Below are 27,453 nucleotides of genomic sequence, written 5' to 3' on the forward strand. Positions count from 1 at the left end.
CAGAAAGTTAGTATCGCCCGTCTCGGCGCGAATCTCTTTTCAGGTGAAAACAAATTGCAAAGCTCAAATAAGATACATGTTAATGAATTGGAAAACCAGAAAAAAACTGAAGTTGAAAACTTAAGCGTAGTCAAGGTTCTCAAAATTCTTCCTCAGAGGCGAAAATTTCAATAATTTTCTTACCTAGGTACCCTCTTGGTAGTCTTTGTCATGCTTCAAAACTGATCTTCCTACAAGAAGATGACCACAATAGTTTTCTCTCTTGTTACACCAAACACAATGTGTAGCTTTAATCTATTGTGACACCTAAATTTATCTGACCTTATTGGTTCGATCATGAAAATATTGCAGACATGCGTAAGGATAGGTAGGTAGGTAAACGTATTGTTATCAACACCAATTGTGAATGCCAAATCCGTGCCTAGGTTTATCGAATTTAGCAATGCACATACATAATGCAAAGACAAATGCACTATCATTGGAATCTATTAGAATTGCTCAAGGCAGTGCTGTGCTGTTGAAAATCTGGACAGAAAAGGTCAGCCATTTCTGCCTGCCTACCTGTTGCATGAAACTTTGTTTACAGTGGGGAAGATGAGAAAAATAGTCTTTAAAAAAGAAAAGATTCGAGAATACATACATCAGTTAAAGAAATGAACTAAAAGGATATACACAGAATGTTTCAATGTAAAAATTTCGGTCAAGCATTGGAAGCAAGTTAAAATTTTGGCATACTTGCCTATCAGGACCAGGATGATGACTCACTGGTTGGGGGAGAGACGAATAACGGACAAAGGAATAAACGAAACCGAAAATAGGGAGGTATTTACACAAATTCTATACCCGACCATGTAAATGTACAATTAAGAATGGCGACAAGATAAGCTAAGCAGGAATTAAATCACTAAAATTGAAAGTGGGACAATCCTGAATAATGGTCGTTTTCACAGATTTTATACACAACGTTACACGCATTAAGGTTAGGTCCACTTGCGGACGAAATTAGCAGAAACGTCTCCACACTAAGAAAATAAGCTCTGCAAAATAGTTTCAAAAGGAACAATCCCTTTGCAACATTATTCAACAAAATGTGAGTGAAAAATGAGTCCTCAGAAAACGGTAAACACAAAAAACCCACGAGTCACTAATCAGAAATCGGCCATTTTTTATCAGTACTCTACTCTGATGCCAAATTTTCAATAATTTCAAAATCTATTTTTATCGGCTGCAAGCTGCAACAACGTAAACTTAATAATGGCTGTAATGACGCTTTTATTGACAACAATGGAAACACGGAAGTATGGCGATGGCGAAGCACCGTTCTATTGGTGGCTTGCAAAATTTTGGGCCCTTATTTTGAGGGGGGGGAGGGGGTTGTGTTGAATTTTCACACCAGACACGGACATGTAGACGGTGACAAATCAAAAAGTGTAAGTACTAGCTATAATTTTTTCGATTTTAAGTTAGTTGCATGAAATGTGTACTAGAGCATACATGTTGACGGTGAATTTCCCAAACCACGTATCTCGTTTGTGGTGTTTAAAAATCTCCGATTCAATTTTTGTTTTTAAGTAGCAGAACAAATCAACACCAATCATTGAAATTTTTTCAGAATTTACATCGTATCTACAGAGAGGAAAAAATTACGGAAGTTTTTGGAATTAACGTTGAGTAGTTCTTCAGGTATAATATAAAGTGTGACACGAAGTCTGCAACGTCGCAAACTTGGATACGTGTTTAGGGAGTTTCACCATCGACGGGTATTCCTTTTTTGATTTTACCTGCCTCTGATAGCATATGACTGGAAAAAGTCGGAAAGTCATAGCTTATAAACGACGGAAAATTTATCATTTAGAATCACGTTGTCTACATAGAATTTGTGCAAGTACCTTCTATTTTCAAAAATTACTACCGGTACCATTTTGAGACGCAAACTTGCAATAATTTTTGCTACTTTCCTTCTCGTTTGTGCCACTTAATCGGTATGAACTTTCAGTCTCACTTACGTACTTAATTCTCCGAAAAATGTAACTTATTATGCAGGTATATTTTAGCCATGTTGTAGAAATACTCTGAGTTAAAATGCTACCTAAATTAGACTGGAAATCAAAATGATTTCCAGGAACATGATACTGAAATATATCGTGAAAAACTGGGGGACGTCACATTCGGAGGAATATAAAGAAAGCGTTTCATATTTTTAACGTTATATACTCACAATAATTCTGCAAAATTATTGGATAGTCAGTCTTTTTCCTAAGTAAAAGTTACCATTCGGCCCCTGCAAGTTCCTAAACTGCCGAGCGTTTTGGCACTCGAGAGGAGGTGCAGTCAAGAGCGAATTTATTTTTCGCCTTCAATTGGAGATATAGGCAAAAAACGGGCCCTGGGAAGTTGGCATATTCGCATTTGAGTGAACAAAAAGCTATGTATATGGAGATTTCTGCGCAGAATGCTGCAGTGTTAAGGAAGATCACCAGACGAGCTTTTAAACATTTCCAAATTTCGTATGATGAAGCAGACATTTTCAGGGAAATTTGTGAATTTTTTACTCCAATTTTTCAGAGACTTTAAGCCGCAATTTAATCTATAGCGTGAAACGTTTCAAGGAAAAATATTCAGAAGCGGATCCAGCAATTCGACAACATTGGATTTCCTCCATTTAAACCTATGCTAGATAATCGATCCTTGTCGGATCACCTTGCCCCTCCAAGAATCGATAGATTTTCATAGGTTTCAATGGAGAAAAGACAGGGTTGCCAATTTGCTGAATCCGCAAATGAAAATATTCATACTTCCTTGCAAAGTGAACATTTTATTAAGGCATTAAACACGGCGTTTTTCCTATGAGCACGGCATAACCGCAAGCGTTAGCTTATGCTGTGTTATAGAGGGGCCACGTAGTGTTTTTCTCCCAACATCACTGGCGTGGCGTGCTTTGCGATATATCGATTGATCGGCTATTTAAACCTATGGAAAGTATCGATAAATAGGGTGTCCGCAACGAACACCTTAATAATCGATTCTTTACCACAGCTTCAAATGGGGAAATATCGATAGATCGCAAAGCACGCCACGCCACTGCCCAACATACTTTTAATTTACATTTCGCGATATTTTGAAGAGGGAGGGGGGATGGTGGAGGGATCTCTGGTCAGTAGCAAGTTCAGACGTCATAATAAAACCATCAGTGGCGAGGCGTGCTTTGCGATATATCGATTGATTTGCCATTTAAACCTATGAAAAAGGATCGATTTAGAGGGTGTTCGCAACGAACACCATAATAATCGATTCTTTACCACAGCTTCAAATGGGGCGACATCGATGATCGATCATTGACGCCTCGCCACTGAAAACAATGAATGAGCGTGGAAATATTCAGGGTTCAAGGAACATTCACTTACCTCCAAGAAAATTCTTTTATTTAACTCATCGGCAATCTCAACTTTTTTCAACAAAACGCTATTGGTTTCGTGGTATTGAAGATCGGGTATACCGATTGGTTGAAATTCGTGAGATCTTGAGAATTCGTCCATGATTTATCGCAACTTCAAAGCGACGATATCCAATTAATTTCTTCTTTTTCTTTCAAGCTGGTGTTATCAGAGCATGATGAATATAATTTCTTCTTCTTTTTCGTATTCACGAGGCATTATTTAAGTTTTTGAGTTACAAAGTGGAATAAATGAGATGTTAATCAAGCCAGAAAAATACAAGTTTCGGTACCTAATCATGTTCTGTCTCTTCGTCGACGGAGAGGAACCAACATGATTTTTTCATTCAGATGATTAAAAGTATCATTAAAAAAACATATGTATGTATTTATTAGCATTTAAACGAACCTTTTATCATGTATATTTCAGTTGTTGCATTAACAAATAAAAGTGCACCGCAGGACGTTTCCAAAACCGATCAATTTTAGTGACACAGTCCAATTGTTTGCTATTCGAACTGAAAGGTTGTATTGAAAACTCCGTTTTGGCTACTACTGAATGATTCAGACTTCTGAATGACTCAGACATCTGATGACTGATGATGAGAGACCGGAGACGAGCAAAGATACGCGCGCGCGTAAAACTTGCCTTCAAAATTGAGGATACCGCGCCAAGAACAGCCTGTAGGCGTATAGGTCGTTATAATAAACAAACAAATGGTAGGAAATAAAACATAATAATAGGAGCTATGCAAAACCATAATCCGGATATCGGAACTTGGCTGTTTTGAAAACGCCTTCAAATGCGGCGTGATACCTCACGCATTCCGGAGAGTTCAAATAGTTGTATCATTGCGCCTTAGAAATGCGACGGAAGTTTACAATCGAAATAGCCTTATACACGCTGGCTTTGTCGATTTCCTTTGACATTTTTGCAGTGGTGAATGCATAGCTAAAATGCGCTCCAGCCAGAAGTGTATTCAGCAAATGAGTAGTTTTTATAGGAGGATTGAAAACAAACAAATGGTAGGAAATAAAACATAATAATAGGAACTTTGCAAAACAATAATCCGGATATCGGAACTTGGCTGTTTTGAAAACGCCTTCAAATGCGGCGTGATACCTCACGCATTCCGGAGAGTTCAAATAGTTGTATCATTGCGCCTTAGAAATGCGACGGAAGATTACAATAATTGAGAGTATGCAGTATCACGACAACCGTAATTGAATAGTTGCCGCTTGCGATAGGGCCAGGGACTGTCGAAAACGAGATCTGCAGACTGGTTGTTTGATTGAATCGATTTGTGCGAAAACGTCCGATGTCCATTTTTCTAATCGCGCGAAGTCTGGAAATAGTGGGCCCGTCCCCCCTCCCGCTTTGAAATGTTTAAACCCCTTCCTTACGCATCCGTAAGCATCCTATATAATTGATTGACACTTACTTTCTTTTTCGCCCGATGAATTTTTCGGTTGTCACTCTTAAACGATGGCCATTTCGACGTCTGTGGAAGTCATCATCAGGTACTTAAAACTAACAACGAAAATAAAAAAAAACCGAAGCTAAAAACTGACGTTAAAATTCCACGTACTATCGCCGGCGACGCGTCGCGATACTAGTCAGTGCGATATCTTGCCGGTGATCAGCTGACTGTGTTGCGTCACGAGGGAGGGCGGTAAAAAGTAACCTACGGCAACCAGAGAAATTTGGGCAGAATTTTGATCAGTACAAAAGAGAAATGTGAAAAATTAGAAGCAAGCGGGGTGTACAAAATAGAATGTAACTGTGGGAAAATATATATAGGCCCAACAGGAAGGAGTGTGGCAACAAGGCTGAAGGAACACGTTGACTGTGCCATACTAAGAAGGAGAGGTCAGTCATCGTTTGGGGATCATATAATCGACACTGACCATAAACTGGAAAATTGTTATGCGAAACTAGAAAAAGTATGTCAAAAAGGCCGGAAATTAAATGTATTAGAACAAATCGAAATAATGAAAACACCAACAGCTACTTAATTCACAAAATCGAGCAACAGGTGGCACCAGTGATCGTCCCCCCGCCCTCCTTCGTGACGCAACACAGTCAGCTGATCACCGGCAAGATATCGCACTGACTAGTATCGCGACGCGTCGCCGGCGATAATACGTGGAATTTTAACGTCAGTTTTTAGCTTCGGTTTTTATTTTTATTTTCGTTGTTAGTTTTAAGTACCTGATGATGACTTCCACAGAAGTCGAAATGGCCATCGTTTAAGAGTGACAACCGAAAAATTCATCGGGCGAAAAAGAAAGTAAGTGTCAATCACGTAGTTCCCGATAAAGAAACAAAGGATTAGTAATCCTATATAATCTCGTTAATGTAGTTAGACGGCTGCGACTCTCACGGAAATTGGAACCGTGAGTTTATAACACCAGTTTTAGCCTAATTTTTTCCTCCTTTCATGGGTTTTCCTGTCTCTAAGTTCAAATTTTATTTTGCTGAACATTGATTGACCCCTCTGTATAATATTACAATGAATATGCGTCCTGGGCACACATATGAACACACATATTAAACACATATAAGCGCCTACAAGACTCCATGAATACTTCACGCATTGCGTCAAACGTAGTGCGGTCTGCAGCGGTTGGCGTGAAACGCATAGCGCCTACAAGACTGCATGAATACTTCACGCATTGCGTTAAAAACAGTGCGGCCAGCAGCGGTCGGCGCGTGAAACGCATAGCGCCTACAACACCGTAGGAATACTTCACGCAATGCGCCAAACACAGTGCGGTCGGCGCGGTGGCGGGAATTAAACTTAACCACATTCATGTTTGATCTTCCATAATTGTTTCGTTCATTTCTTATAAATGAAAGGCCTTGTCCACACAGGGATAGGTTCGCGGAACTTAACTTTCGCGCAAAGTTCCGTGAACTTTTACTAGTGTAGACAGGGCTTTCACAAAAAATGTGCCCAACACGAGTAAACGCGTCTTTTGCACCCCTCCTCCTCCGACACGTCCACTTGATGGTTTGTATCGATGTTTCAAAACGAATGAGAAGGGGACGGAAAAATACAGGCGGCCCATGGGCGGTAAGTAGGTAAATCCGGCCCTGCGAGAAGCAGGAAATTTTGGCGTAAGTTTCACCCTGAAAGCTCAACACTTAAAGAAGACATGGCGTCTTGAAGTTCCAAGACAAGTTTTAGGGTAAAGTTTGAGGTTAAATTTAGGGTTTTTTCTAAAAAAATTTGTAGTGTAACGCGCCCCTATTGTAGTTCCTTTGGTCTTGGTCACAAATTATAACATGCACATACCGCGTACCTAGATCCGGCGACTTCTCAAGAGTGATTCCCGTTGGGAACCCGAAATCGTCGATTTCGAAATTTTTCTCTAAATTTGGCATTCTCGGAAAGTTTTCTCACAGGAAATTTGGCTCCTTTTGGTAGATCCGGTCATACTTATCTATTTTATTTTTAGAATCCAATTTGATATGAGCGTCAATGGTGACGCCACAACCGATAGGCTTTAAAGTGCCCCACCAAGAAAGACCGCAAGTATATAGGGAAAAACGGACCGAGTTTATCCGAAGGAGGCAACTCACATTAAGTTGAAACTGAGAAAAAGAGGTTTGAAGTTTCATTCCTGCATAAGGTTCAATGTAGAAAATAAACTTTAGCACCTCTTTACACATTAATTTTTATTTTTCGACTTTCAGTTTTTGGGAAAAGAAGATATACGGCTAGTAGAACTCAAATACATTTTTAACTCAATTTTTTCAACAATGTGGGTTGGTTCCTTTCTGATAAACTCGGTCCAAATAGGCTTTTGCCGTAGGTCGTTTTATTTTTAAATTCTCCTCTACTCGTCTGAAGGAACAACATTATAGCATAACCCATACAAAAATTGAAATATAAACTTGCGAAAGCTGAGGGTAAACATGAGACCGGTCTATGAGACGCCACGTAATGAAGTCAAGGCTAAAGTCGATTTTCTTAGAAAGCCTATTCTTCATTTTGCATTGTGTTCCTTCACGGCTGGGCGATGTAATTTACCGTTGGTGAGGTTGGATCCCGAGAGAAAGTGGAATGAAAGCGCAAAGGTGGGGGAACGAGAGGGAAAGGCAAGCGGGAATGACAGCAGACAGGCGACGGGGGTGGAGGGGAGAACCGAGGGTGCGAAGGTCAAGGAAAATGTGTCAGGAAGGAAAAGCAGGCTCCGGGGGATAGGGCGGGCAGGGCGGAAGGTGGATGCTGGAGCGAGGGTGATGCAACGGCGGCGGCGGAGATAGTGTTGCCGCTGTGACGGAGAAATCGCCGGTTTTGCTGTGAGGATCATTGCGAGGATCTGAAATTTGGCAACAGGCGGTGGAAAGTTGGTGGCGTCGGCGCGACGCTGCAGGGGCAGTTAGCATGGAGAGTTTCGCGCAACTGTTTATTAGCGGAATTGAATAGCGCCGCCAACGTCAATTTTTCCAGCCTTGCCTCGCGTCACGTACTAAGTTACTGACGTAGGGCACCCCCCCCCCCCCTTCCTCTCCCCGGGCGGAGTCGGGGATGTAATCAGAGACAAACGGAGATCCGCGACTAGTCTGCTGTGTTACCGAAGGCAGCAGTAAGTTCAACATTTATATTTTAAGGAAATGGACCTGGCACTGTTCGAGTGAAGTTTTCATCTTTAGTCAAGAAGCTAAAAACAAATGTATAATTGTCCCTGGGCGTGCATTTTCTAAGATCCTGCGCTGAAACTTTTCACAGCATTGAAAGAATTTGCAAAGATCAAATTTGATCCATATGTAAAAATTGTATGCCCTGGTAAAAATTGGCGATAGGAGCTGCGTTTCAAAATACCATAGGAGTTCTTATAGCCGACTGAAGATGGCGATAGAAAATCATATAGCTGGCTGTAGAAAGTGGAAAAAATCATACACCGAAAAAAATAATATGCTGTTTTAGCATCTAGGATGTCAAAAATGTGTCCGGTGATCCCAAGATGCTACCTTTACTGCCCCCGCAGTTGAATTTGCATTCACAGGATGTAAAAGTAACTGCGGGGGCAGTGAAGGCAGCATCTTGGGATCACCAGACACATTTTTGACATCCTAGATGCTAAAACAGCATATTATTTTTTTCGGTGTACGGCCGGGCTACACGAAGCGATAAAAAATTATACAGCCGGGCTATAGTTCCTATCGCCGGGCTTTACACTTTATCGCCTGGCTGTTGCTTTTTCGTCATCGGCTATAAAAGGTTATAAGAAATTGTGTAGAAATTCCTGTACTATGTAAATCCTTAAGTCTGTACGGAATCACCTTAATATTTACAAAACGCACAATATATTTTCCTTTACTACATATTTTTTTTCATCAATTAAAATGAGAATAATCCATACAGAATGTGCAAACATTTCAAAGTCATGAGTTGAAAAACGCTGACTCCGCCAGATTAAATATTAGAGCCTAACACAAAGCGGAGCGGCGCGCGGCGGCGCACTGGCGCCTACAAACCTAACAGGGATACCTCACGCATTGCGCAATGCGTGAGGTATCCCTATTAGGTTTGTAGGCGCCAATGCGCGTTCAGTGCTGGCTGCCCGCCCGCCGCGCCGCGCCGCAGCGTACCGCGGCGCTTGAAGCAACTATTTTACACCAGAGGTATTGCACAGTATCATACGAAATTGAAGGCGCTGCAACATATTAGGAATGGCAGGCATCCTTCAAAAGTACGGAGCTTTCCTCGCAAATTGAACCAAGATACTGCGGCCCAAAAAGAGAGCGGTAGTCCAAAAACTCACTAAGTCCTAGCATCCGTAATTAGTAACGTTTAGCATACACTTTATCGCCAGGCTGTTGCTTTATGGCCATCGGCTGCAAAAGGCTATAAGAAATTGCGTTGCCGGCTACAGAAGCTATTGGAAATCTTACAGCCGGCTGTAGGTCTATGGTATTTAGGAGAACAGATTGTACTGCCAATTTTTACCAAGGTATGGGGCCATACGAACTGAAGCCTCTCCTTTTCTCTTTCTTTTTTTTGGACCGAGGAGTGTAAATTATATAATGTCTAGAAAATGTCTTCTAGGGGTAGAGGAAAAAAGAGGTAGAATCCGAATAGAGAAGCAGAAGCAGGAGTAGAAGTAGAATCAGAAGCAGAGGTAGAAACAGAAGCAAGAGCAGACGTAAAATTAGAAGCAGAAACAGAAGTAAAAGTAAAAGCAGAAGCTGAAGCAGAAGTAGGAGTAGAAGCAAAAGCAGATGTAGAAACAGAAGCAAGAATAGACGTAAAATTAGAAGCAGAGGCAGAAGTAAAAGTAAAAGCCGAAGTTGAAGCTGAAGCAGGAGCTGGAGCTGAAGCAGGAGCAGGAGTAGAAGCAGAAGCAGTAGCAGGGGCAAAAACAGAAGCAAGAGCAGAAGTGAAATTAGAAGCAAAAGTGAAATTAGAAGCAGAAGCAGAAGTAAAAGTAAGCACAGCCCAAGTAAACATAGAAGCAGAGGCAGAGGCAGTGTAACAGAAAGTCTACAGTGCCACAAACGGAGGTACGCGTTCTCGCACATTGGCCATAGATATGCTTCGAGTTCTAAATTATCGCACATAAGCAGTCACTTTCCAAAATTTTAATGTACATATGACAGGTTTGCTCACTGCTATCCATGTATGCGTCCACAGAAGCGGATCCAGCAATTTGTCAACATCTGATTTTCTCCGCTTAAGCCTGTGTTATAAATAATCAATTCTTGTCGGAGCACCTGGCCCCTCCAAGAATCGATACATTTCCATAGGTTTAAATGGAGGAAAGACAATGTTGCGAGTTTTCTGGATCCGTCACTGTCGTCTCAGATAAGAGTTCCCTAAAATATCCCGATGTAGATAGACCTATTTTGCATAAATGCCTCCAGTGGATGGTTTCAGGAAGTAAGGGCACTGAGTCATGAAAACTTCACGGAAACTACCCAAGTAGCATTTTTCAACGGAAAAATCGCGATTTTATCGCCGATAAAGTCGCGATTATCCTCGATTTTATCGGCGATAAAATCGCTAGGATCATCAACATTTGAGCGATTATCCTCGATCTTTTCGCGATTTTATTGCGATTTTATCGGCCCGAAAAAATTGCGATTTTATCGCGATAAGATCGAGGATGATCGCTCAGATGTTGATGATCCTAGCGATTGATAAAATCGCCAAAAAAAAGGGGTTAAAGTTATCAGCCGATTGCCGTAAGGTTCAGCCGCCAGGTCCTTTGACGAAGACGAGCGTAAAATCCCCGGAGCCTCCGCGGGGATTCGAACCCCAATTGCTACGGTGGAAGGCCAGCACATTGTCACTATGCTATGACCGCTATATGACTTGCGTGTGCGAATTGAAGCCTCTTATACATGGATCGGCGCTTCGCAACCTCACAACTTATGTCTTTGCGTTGACTGACACCGATTTTTCATTGGATTTTTTTTTTTTTTTTTTTTTTTTTTTTTTTTTTTTTTTTAATTTTCCCTCCTCTGTATTTTATTTCATACCTTGAAATACGGTTGGTAAAATAAGGTTCTATTGGTAATCTCATCATTCTGTCTCTGTAAAATTACCAATAATAGTGAGATGGCAAAGTTACCGATGGACCTTGGGAAAAACGCCAATAGTTTTTATCGACTGTGGTAGAATTACCGAGATAAAATGGTAAAGTTACCGGGGATTGATTACCAATAAAAGTGGTATTCTTACCTGAAAAAATCAGTAAAAATACCGGTTTTCAGGTAAGCTTACCAGTCTGTCTTTGTAACATTATACTAATAATTGATAAAAAAAAATGAGATGGTTAAGTTACCAACGGATCTCGGTAAAAACGGCGGCGGCGGAATAGAAACATCTTTCATATGCGTCATTCATGCGTTAATGAAAAATTGCAATTTATTGCAATTTTATCTCTATAAAATCGCGTTCGATAATATCGCGATTTTGTTGCAATTTATCGCGATTTTTCTCCCGATAATCCCAAGTAGCATTTTTTCAACGGAAAAATCGCGATTTTATCGCCGATAAAGTCGCGATTATCCTCGATTTTATCGGCGATAAAATCGCTAGGATCATCAACATTTGAGCGATTATCCTCGATCTTTTCGCGATTTTATTGCGATTTTATCGGCCCGAAAAAATTGCGATTTTATCGCGATAAGATCGAGGATGATCGCTCAGATGTTGATGATCCTAGCGATTGATAAAATCGCCAAAAAAAAGGGGTTAAAGTTGTCAGCCGATTGCCGTTAGGTTCAGCCGTCAGGTCCTTTGACGAAGACGAGCGTAAAATCCCCGGAGCCTCCGCGGGGATTCGAACCCCAATCGCTACGGTGGAAGGCCAGCACATTGTCACTATGCTATGACCGCTATATGACTTGCGTGTGCGAATTGAAGCCTCTTATACATGGATCGGCGCTTCGCAACCTCACAACTTATGTCTTTGCGTTGACTGACACCGATTTTTCATTGGATTTTTTTTTTTTTTTTTTTTTTTTTAATTTTCCCTCCTCTGTATTTTATTTCATACCTTGAAATACGGTTGGTAAAATAAGGTTCTATTGGTAATCTCATCATTCTGTCTCTGTAAAATTACCAATAATAGTGAGATGGCAAAGTTACCGATGGACCTTGGGAAAAACGCCAATAGTTTTTATCGACTGTGGTAGAATTACCGAGATAAAATGGTAAAGTTACCGGGGATTGATTACCAATAAAAGTGGTATTCTTACCTGAAAAAATCAGTAAAAATACCGGTTTTCAGGTAAGCTTACCAGTCTGTCTTTGTAACATTATACTAATAATTGATAAAAAAAATGAGATGGTTAAGTTACCAACGGATCTCGGTAAAAAACGGCGGCGGCGGAATAGAAACATCTTTCATATGCGTCATTCATGCGTTAATAAAAAATTGCAATTTATTGCAATTTTATCTCTATAAAATCGCGTTCGATAATATCGCGATTTTGTTGCAATTTATCGCGATTTTTCTCCCGATAATATTGCAATAAATCGCGACGTCGATAAAATCGCGATACATTCTCCAATTAAATCGCAATTTATCGCGATCACTGCTACTTGGGTAACGGATAACCGATGAAAAATTCACCGCGAGGAGGGAGCTTTACGAGACTGGCTTCAAACTCGGGCAAAGCTCATTGACAGAGTCACTGCAGCGAAAATTGGGAATCGGAGTCTGTTGAAAAGGTCGCCCGTCGACAAAAAACGCATCTACGCCCCGAGATGAGCCCCACCGTCCGTGATATCCTGTCCGCGCCGGGGGTCAAGTGAAAATAGAGTTACGCCCTTCACGCGGGCGAAAAGTCGGGAAGCCGCGGTTGTTGGGCTCAAACGTGAAACCGCAGTTTGAGTCCGGATTTATCGGTGGTTATCGTGCTTTGTGCTCGGCAAAACAATTCCCGGCTCCGTCTTTTTCCTCGAGGTGGTCACTAGATCGCGTAGCTATCGACTACGCGACGCCAATGGGTTTCTTGCAAACTTCTGCTGGAGTGTGAGGAAGAGTTGTCTCTTACCAAAGAGAGGTCTAGACACAATAGATTTCACTGGCATATCCTCTAGAGTGAAAGACTTCCTTTCGGAAGTCAACCCTCAGATTCGCCTGATAATGACTGACAGCATTTTTCAACGAAAAAATTGCGTCATTTTGAAATTAAGTTACGATTTTTTTCCACGATTGTTCAGCGACAAAATCGCTGGGATCATCAACATCTGAGAGAGTATCCTCGATCTTGTCGCAATTTTATCACTGTAAAATCGCGTTCGATAAAATCGAAATTTTATCTCATTTTATCACGATTGTTCGATAATATGACGATATCACCGTCGATGAAATCGCGATTTAATTAAAAATCTGCGATGGAATCGCAATTTTGTATCCGACAGTATTGCAATATATTGACGTCGATAGAATCGGGATACAGTCTCGATCAAACTGCGTAACATCACGATTACTGCTTCTTGGGTGATGGTTGAAGAGTTAAGCGATTGGTTCAGCAATCTCAACCTAATCTGCAAAAACTGGCCCAGCAAAAGGTTCATCTCGACATTTTCTAAGTCATCAGTAGGCGCTTTTATTTTATTTTTTGCTCAAAAAGTTGCGTATCAACGGCCATCATTGGTCGAAATTAAAGCGAAAATCTCCGGATTTAACAATTGGCTTACCCGACAGCTTTGCATAGACTATCAGCGCGGGATCGCTAAAGTACATTGTCTCAAAATGGCTCAAAAATCTGCACAATGCACCTGCATCGGGAAATGCCGAAACTTACACCCATATAAAACTCGCGATTCACGATAGGTTTGGTATCGTTCGAATGTTCTTTAAGGGGTTTATTTATTTATTTCACATATGGCATATGTTCTTTTTTTTCACTGAAATCCAAACGTCTTGCCATTTCAGCATTCGTAACTTGGAATGACTATATGATATTGTAAACATGGGAAAAGTCAAAGCGCCTTCAGTTTTTACTGTATGCAACACGGACATCCGTAGGTCACGAATAGTTGCATCCAGGCGTTGACTTGTCTCCTACCGTGCTTTGTGATAGTGATGCTCCAATATTTTACCGATCGATTAGGCGTAATTGTTACGTCTTCTAATATTGACAACCGATTGTCTCGATTAACAAAATTCACTAATCGATTAGTCGATTATTAATCGGAGGAATAAATCATTCCAGGTAAACACTGAAAAGTAGAATTGCTTATTAGTCGTTGGCACGGGGTTGTTTCGCTTTTTTTTTTGCATGTCAGAAAATTTCGATTAAATTGTAAAATTAATCGAGTTTCTTGACAAATCGAGTCCTAGATTAATCTAGAGTGAAGTAATCGACCACTAACTGTGAAAGGTAGGTTCCGATTAATCGACTATCAGTCGAAAATCGGAACATCCCCAACTTGTGACTGTGATAAAGGTGATGCCGTCTGAACATCTAAATGTTTCCAAATTGCCTTAGATTAAATACTCATGTTCGAATGAGGTTACAAGTATATTTTTCTTTGTAATTTTCAAATTCTTCTACCCCAGCAAGAACTCCATTAGCTTTTAAGAGATTCACATTTCACTCGAAATTTGGAAACGTTTGAATACTCAGAGGGTGTCCTTTTTAGCACAAGGTTCGTTGAACTTGGGATCAGATTCCTGGAAATCGTGATGAGTCCAGGCGCCGGAATCTCCCGTCAACCCTTCCTCGCCTCGCGGCCGTCATGACGAGGCCCGACTCGTAAAACAACGGATTATCTATTGAAAATAAATTGAACATAGGTTCTTTCTGCGTGAACGACTTTATTTATATATTAAGGTCTTGGAATCACGTGACAATGTCATCCTTTCTGGAGTATCAGGTGCCTTTGCGAAGTCCAAGAATGTAGCCGTCCCTTAACGATCGAAATGAGGCCCTCAGGTCAGGACGGGCAGTTGATGACCCATGACTGGAAAGTGCCAAATTGTGGAGACCTACCAAAAGTTAACCCCCATTTTCATTTTCTCGAAAAGTCTCTTTTCGATTATGCATCAGAATTTTTAAGCAGTAAGCGTACTGCTTTAGTGGAGCTCAAAATGATTTTCCTCTTAAAATGTGGCTTTGGTCGTTTTTGGGTGCTCAATTCAGTTCAATCGATGGACTTTCCAAGTTTTCTGAAATATTACTATTCTAAAATTTCCAGAAAATTCTAACGCCCAACTCAAAAAAACATACGTTGTTTTGTAAAATACCAACTGGACATTTTTCTGATGAAATTTTCCTCGAGCATAAAAACGCTCTTAATTATATTAATTAAAACTACTTAATTTTTTGCTAATAATTATAATATGCACGTTCAGAAATATCGCTGTTCTTTCATGGGTAAAGTTAGAAACGCAACAATCAAGATCTTTGTCGTTCTGGTGCAACTATGAATATGAATATTATTAATTCTAAACTAGGGCGGCAACATTGCATAGTCTTCACCGTGCTCAATTATAATCCTATTGTTGGCAGCTCAAAGGCTCAGTGATTTTACATTCGTCGAAAGGAAACAAATTTTCTGCCTTTAAATCGTCGGGAGAAGATTGTCTACATTTTCCGAACCCGCATTAAATTTATGCACTTCTGGAGTTATTTTCTAATATGAAAATAGAGCATTAAATGTAGATTTTGGCATCGCTGTGGCCTTTTGCGTCAGCCAGAGTGAAGTGTAAAAGCTGTAAAAGCGTAAAAGCTTGTGAAGATGGATTATTACAGCTTTCTATTTGTAGACACTCGGTGACTCGCTGTTTAGTCAATTTTTTTGTAAAAAAAAGCGTCAGTACTGAAATCATTCTCTTGCCTGTAAGAATTGCCACATATCTGCATTTTCTGTGAACGTGCTGCAGAAGTCCAAGTACAATTTTTTAGAGACGCATCTTTACTGGAGTAATTTATCTGATGATCTGATGAGACATTTTCAATTGTTTTCAATGATTGATAATAAATGATGATTTTACAAGGCGTGCAGGCCCCAGGGCTTCGAGGTTAATACTTAATTTCAGATTATAAAATAATACCTAAAATTCCATTCTATGAACACACAGCAAAAAATATACATTTGAAAAAATTACATTGATTCGCGCTCATGAGAGCTGCGTCAAAGTTAGGTTAAAAGTTCCAATTCGTCGCGAAACTTTCGTTCCCGCATTGATGAGCAAAGCAAGGAAATACACATTTTTTTTTCAACGATTCAATATTTTCAATTATTATTACTTTCTCGCTCCCCTTGTTTTTTTTAAAAGAAAACTAACTTACATATTTCCTCAAAATTGTTTGAGAATATCCTTGAATGAGTGAAGCATATTACCAAACATATAAAGACAATTTGTTGGTAGGTTTCCCGAAAAAAATATAAAAAGATTTGAAATTTATAACGTCGCATTTGGAGAGATGCATTTTTCGACTCTAGCCATTGATATCCAGGCTGTAAAATAAGGAAGACATAAACATTTTTTTTACATTTTGTTTAGATACCCTCCATCACTTTGAAGGAGAAAAATTAAGAGAGTGGAACGCTCTCTGTGAAACAAATAAAAATCTTGAAACTATAAAATATAGTTCCATACACTTTTGTAAAGAATTATAGATAGGGCATTTCTTGTAAAAAAGCGTATCACCACTACTATCTCGTATTTTTCTAGCAATCGCTTATTGCTGAGTCTATGATCACGATTCTCTATTGATTTCAAGTATCTATTGATTTCAATCCAAGGATTGTCAATTAAGGATCTTGTCCCTTGAACAGACAGTGAAACTACGCTCTTAATTTGCACTGAGCTTCTCACAAGAGAAATTAAGAAGCTCCTCCTTGAACTGCTCTAGTCAATTAGCGATGTTAACAGCGTTAAATGCCATGGAAAGATGGCCTTTTCCTATTGTAAGGGTGTAATCAAATCATGGCGTAGTGTCAAGTTAATGGAGTTCTGGAAGGGGGATGAGGAGGAAGCTCATATTTCAAAATCCATAAGAACCCCGCTATGGTGACGCACTATAGTTAGGAAAGCGAATTTAGCTCGACAACACTTGATTCTTAGGGGTCCATGAAATCTATACGTTTTGAGGAGCAAATTTAACGTCCTTTAACCCTCGAATGCCCAAGTCGGGTAAAATTGACCCGAGACTTGCTAAAAATACGTGCTTAGCGGCTTGTACAGGGCCGGTAAATACGAGCTTTAGTTATATGCGTCCGTCTACTAATGTAGAAGAAGACTACTAATACTCAAGAAGAATCAGACGTTAAGTTGGAAAAAAAAGATCGAGTGCTAACACAAGGGTAACAGATGTAATCGGGCCTGGTTTTTAAATTCTTCTCCCGCATCTGAGCGACACCTTATTATCGGCACATAGCAGAGCATTACGAGTTCACGCCTCGCGCCATAGCGCCTTCAATTTTGCAGATGCAACGCGGACATTCATCAAGCACGAATAGTTGTATCTCTGCGCCGTCGTTAACTCGCGTCCGTTCCTTTCCTCTATTTCCATATTCTGCCGTGCTAAGGAAGAACGCCGTATGAACCCTTAGGCGTTGCCAATTTCCTTTGGTAAATCACAAATTTTCGGGAAAATTTGTAAATATTTTTCTTCCAGTTTTCCGGATAATTTTGTTTGCAATTTTACCTAACGTTCTCGAAAATTTTTCGGAAAAATACTCATAAATTTCTTCAAAAATAAACATTTTATCGAAGGAAATTCGGCAACTCTCAAATGTTCATACGGCGTTTTTCCTTTAGCATGGCAGTATTGTGGTTGATTCCGTTTGTTTCATGTGTAGTGGTGCTTCTAGGGTTACTTGAACAACACAGCCGAAGATAGGAACGACGCAAACGTGCCTCTTTTTTTAACTTTTCTCCCGAGTCGAGCGAAAATATGGCAGCCATTGGCGGATCCAGAAAATTGGCAATATTGTCTTTTCTCCGTTCAAACCTATGGAAATGTATCGATTCTTAGAGGGACCAGGTGCTCCGACTTGAATCGATTATTTAGCGTAGGTTTAAATGGAGGCAATCCGATGTTGCCAAATTGTTGGATCCGCCTCTGATGGAAGCATAGAACGGCCTCATCGCCGTAGAGTAAATACATTAATAATGGTCGAGTAAAATAATGCAACATCGCAAAGAAATTCACCCCTTTTGGTTTTCATGCTTTCGATAGTCCCCAGTGCCCGAAAAAATAGTTTGTAACATTGAGAAAGAATTCTGATACGGAAGATATTCATTCACGCCCACCTTGATCAAAGGGGAAATTTTCACTCAACCCGGGTGAGAGCCAGAGGGTTTTAATTTTAACGAGTAATAACGTTGCAAAGGTTCATTGGTGCGATTTTTCTGTTCACTCAAGAATGGATAGAAATTTTCTTTGTGTCAATAGACAACCAAATTGGAAAAACACACATTGGATCTAGAGTCCAGACTCTTGAAAACATTGACAAGAAAATGGACTCTTGATTCAATCAGATTTAAGCTTAAATCAAAAGGAAATCCGCTTAAATTAAGAGGCTCGGTTCTTGATCTAAGCTTAAATCTGATTGAATCAATAGCATTTTTTCTTGTCGATGTTTTCAAGAGTCTGGACTCAAGATCCAATGTGGTTTTTTTCAGTGCATTTGCTCGAATTATTAATATGTACAAGACATGCACCCGACAATAAACAAAGAAATAATATTGTGAGGTAAAACTTTGCAACGTCGCAGGACAATTACTTTTAAGCCCCTCTGGCTCTTATCCCTTTAATTTCCCCCCTTCTCGCCTACAAATTATTCGAAAGGTTTGAATGTGAAGAACCACAAAGAGAAATACACAATTTGAGAATACTATTTTATTAAATCATTGCCGAAGCTTTTCGACCCGTATGGTCATTATCAAGGCAGCAAAACTACAAAAAGCGAAAGTCATAGGCAAGGCAAAACTACTGGCAGTAAGCTACTATAGTACTATAGATATAGCTACTATAGTAGCTTATTGCCAGTAGTTTTGCCTTGCCTATGACTTTCGCTTTTTGTAGTTTTGCCTTGATAATGACCATAAAGTATTCTCAAAATAACACCTTGGCTTTGTGGTTTTTAACATTCAAACCTCTCCAATCTTAATTGGTGTTACAGTGATTCTCATCATGCACTATGTTCAAATATAATACAAATTATTCGGTTCCCTCGGTCCAGAAAAATCCGGGTCCTGGACCACAGTGCGCCGAGATGGCTCAATGCGGCAATGGGAAAAGATGCAGATTATTTTAGCATTTGCAGCATTGAGCGTTTCCATCTGGGCACCGTAAATTCATGTTCGTCTGCTCGGAGGGTGCGGGGGGCGAGGTCAAGGGATGGAAGGGCGCGGATGCTCTAATGTTTCAGAATTAATTTTACACGAACCACTCCACTTCATAGTTTTTCTTCCGTTTCCGCTTTCAGTCACGTGAGCCAAGTTTCGCTTCCCGCCTCCACGCCACAAATCGATCACGTGCGACTCCAACTTTCGATCGCGAGAAACTGCCTTTTTATGGTGCGTGATTCGAACCTGTTGATTTTGCCGGTGAGAGTTGGTCATGTTTTGCGGGAATCGCACTGAAAAAAAATTATCGGCGTTTTTACCAAGGTCCGTTGGTACCTTTCCCATCTCACTTTTTTACCAATTATTGGTAATTTTACCAAGACAGACTGATAAGTTTACGTAAAAACCGGTATTATTTACTGTTTTTTTCAGGTAAGAATACCACTTACATTGGTAATCAATTCCCGGTAACTTTGCCATTTTATCTCGGTAATTCTACCACGGTCGATAAAAAATATTGGCGTTTTTACCGGGGTCCAGTAAAATTACCGAGAAAATCAATAATCCATAAATGGTAATTTTACCAAAGAAAAACTGGGATCAAATAGAACCCTGATTTCTTGGTAATTTTACCCTTTTCTCAGTAAATACACCGAGTTTTTTTTTTTCAGTGCGGTACCCAAAATTTCCCTCTGCTGAGGCTAATACATCATTATTTTATCGCAATTTAGTTATTGATGCCTTTAGGTTCTTCAGATATTCCGACAAATGAAATAGTATAGTTTTTGTCAAATTAAAATCATCGAATGCTTTGAAACACTTTCAAATTAGTTGAAGGTGCGTACCACAAACGCCAAGTCCGGCAACGGTGAGAAACATTTGACGGCTTCTTTGGTCATGTTAAACTCCAAAGATCGAGGGGCTTAAACGCAAGTATCATGAAGGCCAAAATCTATTCATGATACCCATTACATTTTCAATAGTGTTCACAGAATCGTCTTAAAACAATATCAAAAGCGCCAATTTTCTCAGTAAAGTTGAATTTTCTCTAAAAATGCAATTACAGTTTCATGGTAAAATAATATGGTCCCATTTTGTGTTGCATGTGTTGCCTATCTCCTAATTGAACGGACACCTCCTATTGAAATTTATTGCAATCAAATTGAAATAAGGGTCCGTCATTAAGTCACGTAATGCACTTTTTCGGCATTCTTGACCCCCCTGCCCCCTTGTAACGCTTTTGTGACGTAGATCCTTATCCGTGAACACCTAAAAACAAAATGGCGTAACGCTGTCCTTGGGCCTCTCCCCCTCCCCTCAGAGCGTTAAGTAATTGGACGTATTTATGCTAAAAGGAGATATGTGCAAGTGGAAAGATGGGGTGTGCTCGTTAGTTGGGTCATAAGAAACAATGTAAAAGTGGATATAGCTCCTTTTTAGAAAATTGAGAAGCGGGATTTGACATTAAATCAAAAGGAGCTAAACGCCAAAATATGCTAACTCATGAGCCGCGGGCATGGCAAGAGAGCCTTGTGCACAGGGCTCACGAGTTACAGCGCCCCGACGACCATCTCCCCGTCGTTAGAGTGCGCACTCATTGCCGCTGACGTCACTGGCGCACAATTATTCCCCATTCATTCTTATGGCCCGACCACTAACGAGCACACCCCATCTTTCCACTTCCACATATCTCCTTTTCGCATAAATACGTCCAATTTAGGGACAGTAAGTTGAAATTTTCCTTGCATTGCAAATTGCCTATCTTTCTAATATACATGCATCTTATCTTGCCGATCGTTTAAAATCGACATATATCGACCAATAGATGTTGAGTATCGCATTAAATCTCAATTTTATTTCAATATGTTCACTGCTTTATGCCATTAGGGCAAGTAATGAATTCGGCAGAATATACTACCGTCCAAAGTAAAAACGCCGTATCTCCATTCGACATCTTTTCGATATTTTTCTAAGAAAATACTATTTTACGAGAAAACTAGCAAATATTATAATCCTTCATACTTCCAGGTCGATTTTGGCATACCATTTGAAACTCGAAATTATAAAAATGAAGTCTTGTCGCACTCGGATTTACTTGTATCAGAGCAGTATGTGTGGAAGAAAAATAAAACATTTTTAATGGAGTTACGACGCTCTTGCTGTGGACGGCAGCAGTGGCGTAGCGTGAATGATCGATTATCGATATCTCGCCATTTGAAGCTATGGTAAAGAATCGATTACTAAGGTGTTCGCTGCGAACACCCTGGTAATCGATCTTTTTTCATAGGTTTGAGTGGCATATCAATCGATATATCGCAAAGCACGCCACGCCACTGGACGGCAGTATAGCCAAACTTTCGGAGAAAGAAGATGATCGCGTGGAGTGATCGAGCATGTGCTCTTTGACCATTAACGCGAAATCAGAGGTAACGTATGGTATGGCCCGCACTACTAACATCAGGCGGATTAAATATCGTCGCTCCTCTGACGTAAGGGTGTATCTCGATTTCCACATGAGCCCCAGAGAGCACGGATTTATATGTAAAACAAGGCTCACGTAGGAATTGTGATACGCCCATAAACCAGAGGGGCGACAAAATGTTCAACAAGTTGCTCATCGATCATCGTTATTTGGAAAGGAGTGTTGACCTCCGAACTGAACTTTCGCCTCGTCGCGATCGCATTACTTCGGGCGTCTCTATAATATTTTGTCTTTGCGTGAGATTTTGCAAGGGCGACGTTACGTTGACAATATCGTCGGAGCTCGCGTGTAATGACGTTAGTCTGATGACCGCAGAGCCGATAAGTGACTCGACAAAGAGACGAGAGGCGCTTCAAAGAAATCGAGTCGCCCGATTTTCCGACCCGGTCGACTTTTGACGTCGCGCCATCAAAGACGAGCAAAGGCCGCCACACATAGCACGCAAACCGCAGATCGGGACCCGACGCAAAAAGCCGCTCTGTTTTTTGCCGGGCAAATTACGGATTCCAGAGACGACGCGACAACGCACACTGAGGTATTCCACCTCAAAAGCTGGCCAAAACTATTTGTCGCCGAGAGGTGCTCGATTTCACGAACTCTGGTAGTATTGACTGTTAAATCTGGACCTTAAAAAAAACGAAAAATTGTTAAAATGTACAAGGTAGGAATTTTTTTAGCTCTTATGTTGAGTTAGTTAACACTTATTAGAGTACCAAGTAGAGTCGTTGTGGAGTCCTCAGAGCGACTTGGAGAGAAGAAGAAGAAATGTTGCTGTTTTGTTTAACGGGAAAGAAGCCATGAAATTCCATTCCTGAGATTCGAACTTGGGGAAAATTCCATGAAACGTCCCTCGGAGACAAGGCATTAATGTTGATAAAATCTAAGAATAACTTTTTTTTTTTAATACATCCAATATCCTACTAAGGAAGTTTTTAAAAACTCTCATGTCAAAGCATCCTCAAGCATCATAACGCAGTTTGCTCCTTTCTCTGAACTGATTTCACTAATAAAAAGACCAACTATACCCTCAGTTCCTTATTTGAATTGATTCGGTTCTACCTAGACATACTGTTCGTTCCGGGTTCAGAGGTCCAAAGTTCCAGGAGTGGCACCCTTTGCTCCGGCCAATGAACCTGGAGCAGTCGAGGCTAGGAAACCCCGCTCTACCCACCGGAACTGTCGGCTCCTGAGCTGCAACGGACGGTATGTTTATACAGTTCGTACATTTTTAGCACTGAAAAAAAAGTTACGGGATGTATAAACATACCGTCCGTTCCGGGCTCAGAGGCAGAAAGTTCCTGGTGCTAGAGCAGTAGCTGCGACTGTTCCGGGTGCTACACCCGGAACGGGAACACGGACGGTATGTCTAAATAGCCCGTAAGTACGGCTCCCGCGGCCGGATTTTATTTGGTGTGTTAATCTGCACGCTTAAACCATCAAAATGCGACTTTGTGCTCAGTGAAATTGACCTGCTTCTCCAGTAGCAGCCTTATGAATTGCGTTCGAGAAGATATGGTTCTTCCCCATATAAAATGATGGAGCTAAAACCGCACAAGTCACGTAATTAAAATTGGTAAAAAAAAGAAAAAAAAATATTATTGACTCACTTGCGACGAATTTCTTTTTTGACGGCAGACTCGTTTCGAGCTACGGCTTATCTTCGGCTCATCATGGGCTTATCATTCTTTTTGATTAACTCTATGGAAATACCACTGTGAGGAGTGGCGGGTTCTGTATCCCGCTCAGGTGAAAAGGTTCGGAGGGGGTTGTAAAGGTGGGCTCTCCGCTGGCGGACCGCGGAGGGGTAGGAACGTCAAAATCATTTGCTGCGTTGAGCTAACGGAGTCAATTACCATTGTGTTGCCTCGAGCGTTTTCGTTTCCTGCTTCGCGAATGGCTTCCCGCTATTGCCAACTGTTGAGAGCAACCCAGGCGTGTTCCGATTTTCACGCCGGGTCCGGAGCCCGGATAAATAAGTGAAGCATCATGCCAGAATCAATCCGTCTACAGGAAAAGGATGCTCAACACTGGAAAAAGAGTTCTCAACGTTGGGCCTTGTCCACACGAGCGCGGTTCGCGGAACTTATTCCGAGGAACTTGTTCCCGGAACAAGTTTTAGCTGAGCTAAAAACTTATTCCTCCAAAACCCGGAACTTCCCCGTACTCCGAGCTTCTATATATGTTTCTTTTGATGTGAATTTGTTTGTTTTTGTTTTTTACGTCCTTTACATGTCTTGACATTTATTTTTGTTACTTTGGCGGCCGTAATAATCTATTATTTTGCGATAATTATATAGTTTTATTAAAGTTCCGGTTCCAGTTCGGGCAAATTCGTGTGGACAGCATGCCTCGTTTCAAGGAATAAGTTCCGGGAACTGAGAAGTTCGAGGAATAAGTTCCGCGAACTGCGCTCGTGTTGCCAGGGCCTTGTGTTTACGGGCTATGTAGACATACCGTAAGTACATTCCGGGCTCCGTGCCCGTAAGTTCCAGGTTTAGAAGTTGTAGCTCTTAGGTAGTCGTATAGGTCCGGTTGGTGAAGCAACGGTTCATTCATTCGGAGCTTTCACTTATGAGCCCGAAACGGACGATTTGTCTATATCGACGGAATAAGGGCGCTCAGAGTAGAAACTTAATTTATTTTTTATTTTTAGTGAATTCGAAAAATCTTTAAATCGATAAACCAAAGTGGGGAGGTGTTCTATACGACTATACATGTATCATTATTGTTCATAGAACGCAGAACGAACCCTCTTAACAAAATTTCCACCGGTAAATTTTTCGCAAAGAAATTTTTCAGCGTTTCTTTCTGGGAATTTAATCGATTTTCCCTCTGATTATACTCCCAAAAATCTATGAAATCGTGGACAAAACTGCTCAGTCATGTTTTTGAAAAAAAATGCTATTTTTAAGTTAATTTGGCAACCTTAGAATGGTTTTAATTAATTACAATTAGAAATTACATACGTGCTTTCGTTTGGGAAATCACCCATGTAGGGACGAAAAACACCGAAAACCCCCAATCTAACCGGAGCCATTGAGATTTGAAGTTTATATTAACTAAAAGAGGTTTTGAGAAAACGCAAATTGGACCACATTTTGCAATAAGGAACCACTATTTCTGGCTCATTTTACAAACGACATACATGGCATTGGTTTCCCTACACAGAAAGGTGTTTTTATGGAAGAGCCAGAGATATTGGTTCCTTATTGCAAAATGCAATCCAATCACAACTCTAGACAACCATCATCCTTACAATGCAAAATGAGCAATAGATCGACAGCTCCCGAAAAATCCAGTTAGTATATTTGCTTTTTTTACTGCAATCGATACCAATTTCGAGATAGGATAGCATTTTCAATTCTATATTTCATCAGTTCAGCTCAATTAATTATTTTCCATTTGTTTCTAATGGAACTCTGGTGATGGTTCGTCCATAGCTCAAAACGTACAAGAATTCTCTGAATTTTGGCATCCATTAGAGTAGGATATGCAAAACGTCGGATGATCAAAACAGCGTGTAGCCCTGCAAAAGCGGAAGCGATGGATAATGAAGAGCTGAATAATCGAGTGCTCGGTGCATATCTTTTTTTCAAATTATTATTTATTTATAGCTGTCAACCGTCAGAGGTACTTCAGTCCACGACATCAAAAATATCAGTATGACGATTTTTGCCGAGTTTGATCGTAAACTCATTTTTCCAGGTTCTTTCGGAATATTTCCGCCTGCATCCTGAAGAATAATTGAATTGGTTTCTGTTAGACGGGCGTCAGTCCAAAAACTGATGAGCCCTAGCTTCTTGCGTAATCAGCGAAATCCAGAGCTCATGAGCTTTTGTACTTATACGCCCGTACAGGGCCGGATTCACCTACTTGCCGCCCCCCTCTCATTCGTTTTGAAACTCGATAAAAACCATCAAATGAACGTGCCAGCGGGGGAGGGGTGCATAAGACGCATTTACTCGTGTTGAGCACATTTTTGGGAAAGCCCTGTCAACACTACTAGGTAAAGTTCACGAAACCTTGCGAGAAAGTTAAGTTCCGTAAACCTATCTCTGTGTGAATAAGGCCTTCCATTCATAAGAAATGAACGAAAAAATTATGAAAGAACAAACATAATTGTGGTTCAATGATTTTAACTTCCGCCGCCGCGCCGCGCAGACCGCACCGTGTTGGACGCAATGCGTGAAGTATTCACGCAGTCTTGTAGGCGCTATGCGTTTCACGCTGACCGCACTGTGTTTGGCTCAATGCGTGAAGTATTCAAGCATTCTTGTAGGCGCTATCCGTTTCACGCTGACCGCAATGATCGCACCGTGTTTGATGCAATGCGTGAAGTATTCGTGCAATCTTGTAGGCGCTAATATGTGTTACATGCCGATCGTCGCGCCGAGGGCTTCTCCTTTTCATCTCAAGTCCTCGTTGTCATTCCTCTCTAAGTCGCGTCGTTCTAGGCCAAATTCCGCGTTTGGTTTCTTTCGTAACTCGACTCATTGAGGGTGCTGTCTCCTGTATCACTAAGAGACGCTAATACGGATTTGTTCGGACTCTACAGGTGTTATTTCTGCAAAAAATATCGTAAAATAGGTACTTTTCCGTATCGACGGTGTAGGTCGGCAATCACATAACTCATTTGCGGTGTCTGAAAATTTCCGCCTCTATGTTATTTTTTTAAAGGAGAACAAATTGACATCGTTCTTTGAAATTTTTGCAGAATTTTCTTCCCACAGAGAAGAAAAATCACGGCAGTTTTAAAGAATTGCCGTTGAGTAGTTTTCCGTTTAAAAAATAAAGAATGATAGGAAGTCTGCGACGTCACAAACCGAGTTATGTCGACTTACATAGTCGATATACCGGCTGTACCATCATCCGCAAACTTTCAATGTTTCGACTTTAAGGTCCTTTCCTCCGAGGAAGGGTCACTATGCTACAATGCTAAGGAAGAACGTCGTATGAACACTCGAGAGTTGCCAAATTTCCTTCGATAAAATGTTTATTTTTGAGGAAAGTTATGGATATCTTTCCCAGAAATTTTCAAGAACTATAAGTAAAATTGCGACCAAAATTACCTGAAAAATTGGAGGGATAATATTTACAAATTTTCCCGAAAATTAGTGATTCGCCAGAGGAAATTTGGCAACGCCTAAGGGTTTATACGGCGTTCTTCCTTAACACGGCAGAATATGGAAATAGAGCAAAGGAAAGGACGCGAGTTCACGAAGGCGCAGAGATACAACTATTCGTGCTTGATGGATGTCCGTGTTGCATCTGCAAAATTGAAGGCGCTATGGCGCGAGGCGTGAACTCGCAATGCTCATACGGCGTTTTTCCTTAGTACCGGCAGTCTTATTTAAAGAAAATAAGTAACCCACTAAATTCTTTCTCAACGGCTGGAATTTCAACGACCTAACGGCGGAGTCGAGAGCTTGATTTTGGCCAGAGGACAGATTTACTGATCTCCCTAAATTGTACTTAACGGCAAGAGAAAGTTGGATGAAATGTTAACAGTCCGGGAATGTCATCCGATTTTATGAACCTAGAGCACGGATCCTCGTGAGTCGTGTCCAACGTGCAAGTTGGCTGCAAACACGATAAGAAGCTAAAATTCATAAACTTGAGTATTGAGCAGTGTACTAACATTGGTTCTCGGGATGCCCAGCGACGAAATGAGCGAATTCTTCGGCCAAAAAGAGCATCCGAGACTCGTGAGATGATATAAAAATTTTCAGACTACTTTGGAGCGTCTTCTTATTTTATTGCTTCG

The 27,453-nt window shown here is 40.7% G+C and overlaps 1 protein-coding gene across 10 annotated transcripts in view; it reads right to left on the minus strand.

Annotated features, from left to right (window-relative positions):
• The window catches only part of LOC109034236 (uncharacterized), a 151,323-nt gene that overhangs the window by 29,839 nt on the left and 94,031 nt on the right, over positions 1 to 27,453 (minus strand). For 4 of the 10 annotated variants that reach the window (XR_011899110.1, XR_011899107.1, XM_072295908.1 and 1 more), the window contains exon 3: positions 3,405 to 3,631. The exons of 1 other annotated variant lie outside the window; for it this stretch is intronic. Coding sequence is in view for 2 of the 9 variants with exons in the window: in XM_072295908.1 (XP_072152009.1) it covers positions 3,405 to 3,536 (132 nt within the window). In the remaining 7 variants the exon portion in view is untranslated. Of the gene's footprint in view, positions 1 to 640; positions 1,197 to 3,404; positions 3,632 to 27,453 lie in introns of those variants that run through there. 5 more of the 10 variants (XR_011899109.1, XR_011899108.1, XR_011899111.1 and 2 more) reach the window with 5 other exon arrangements.

This window comes from Bemisia tabaci, chromosome 2, assembly GCF_918797505.1.
Source record: "Bemisia tabaci chromosome 2, PGI_BMITA_v3".
Taxonomy (NCBI): Eukaryota; Metazoa; Arthropoda; class Insecta; order Hemiptera; family Aleyrodidae; genus Bemisia; species Bemisia tabaci.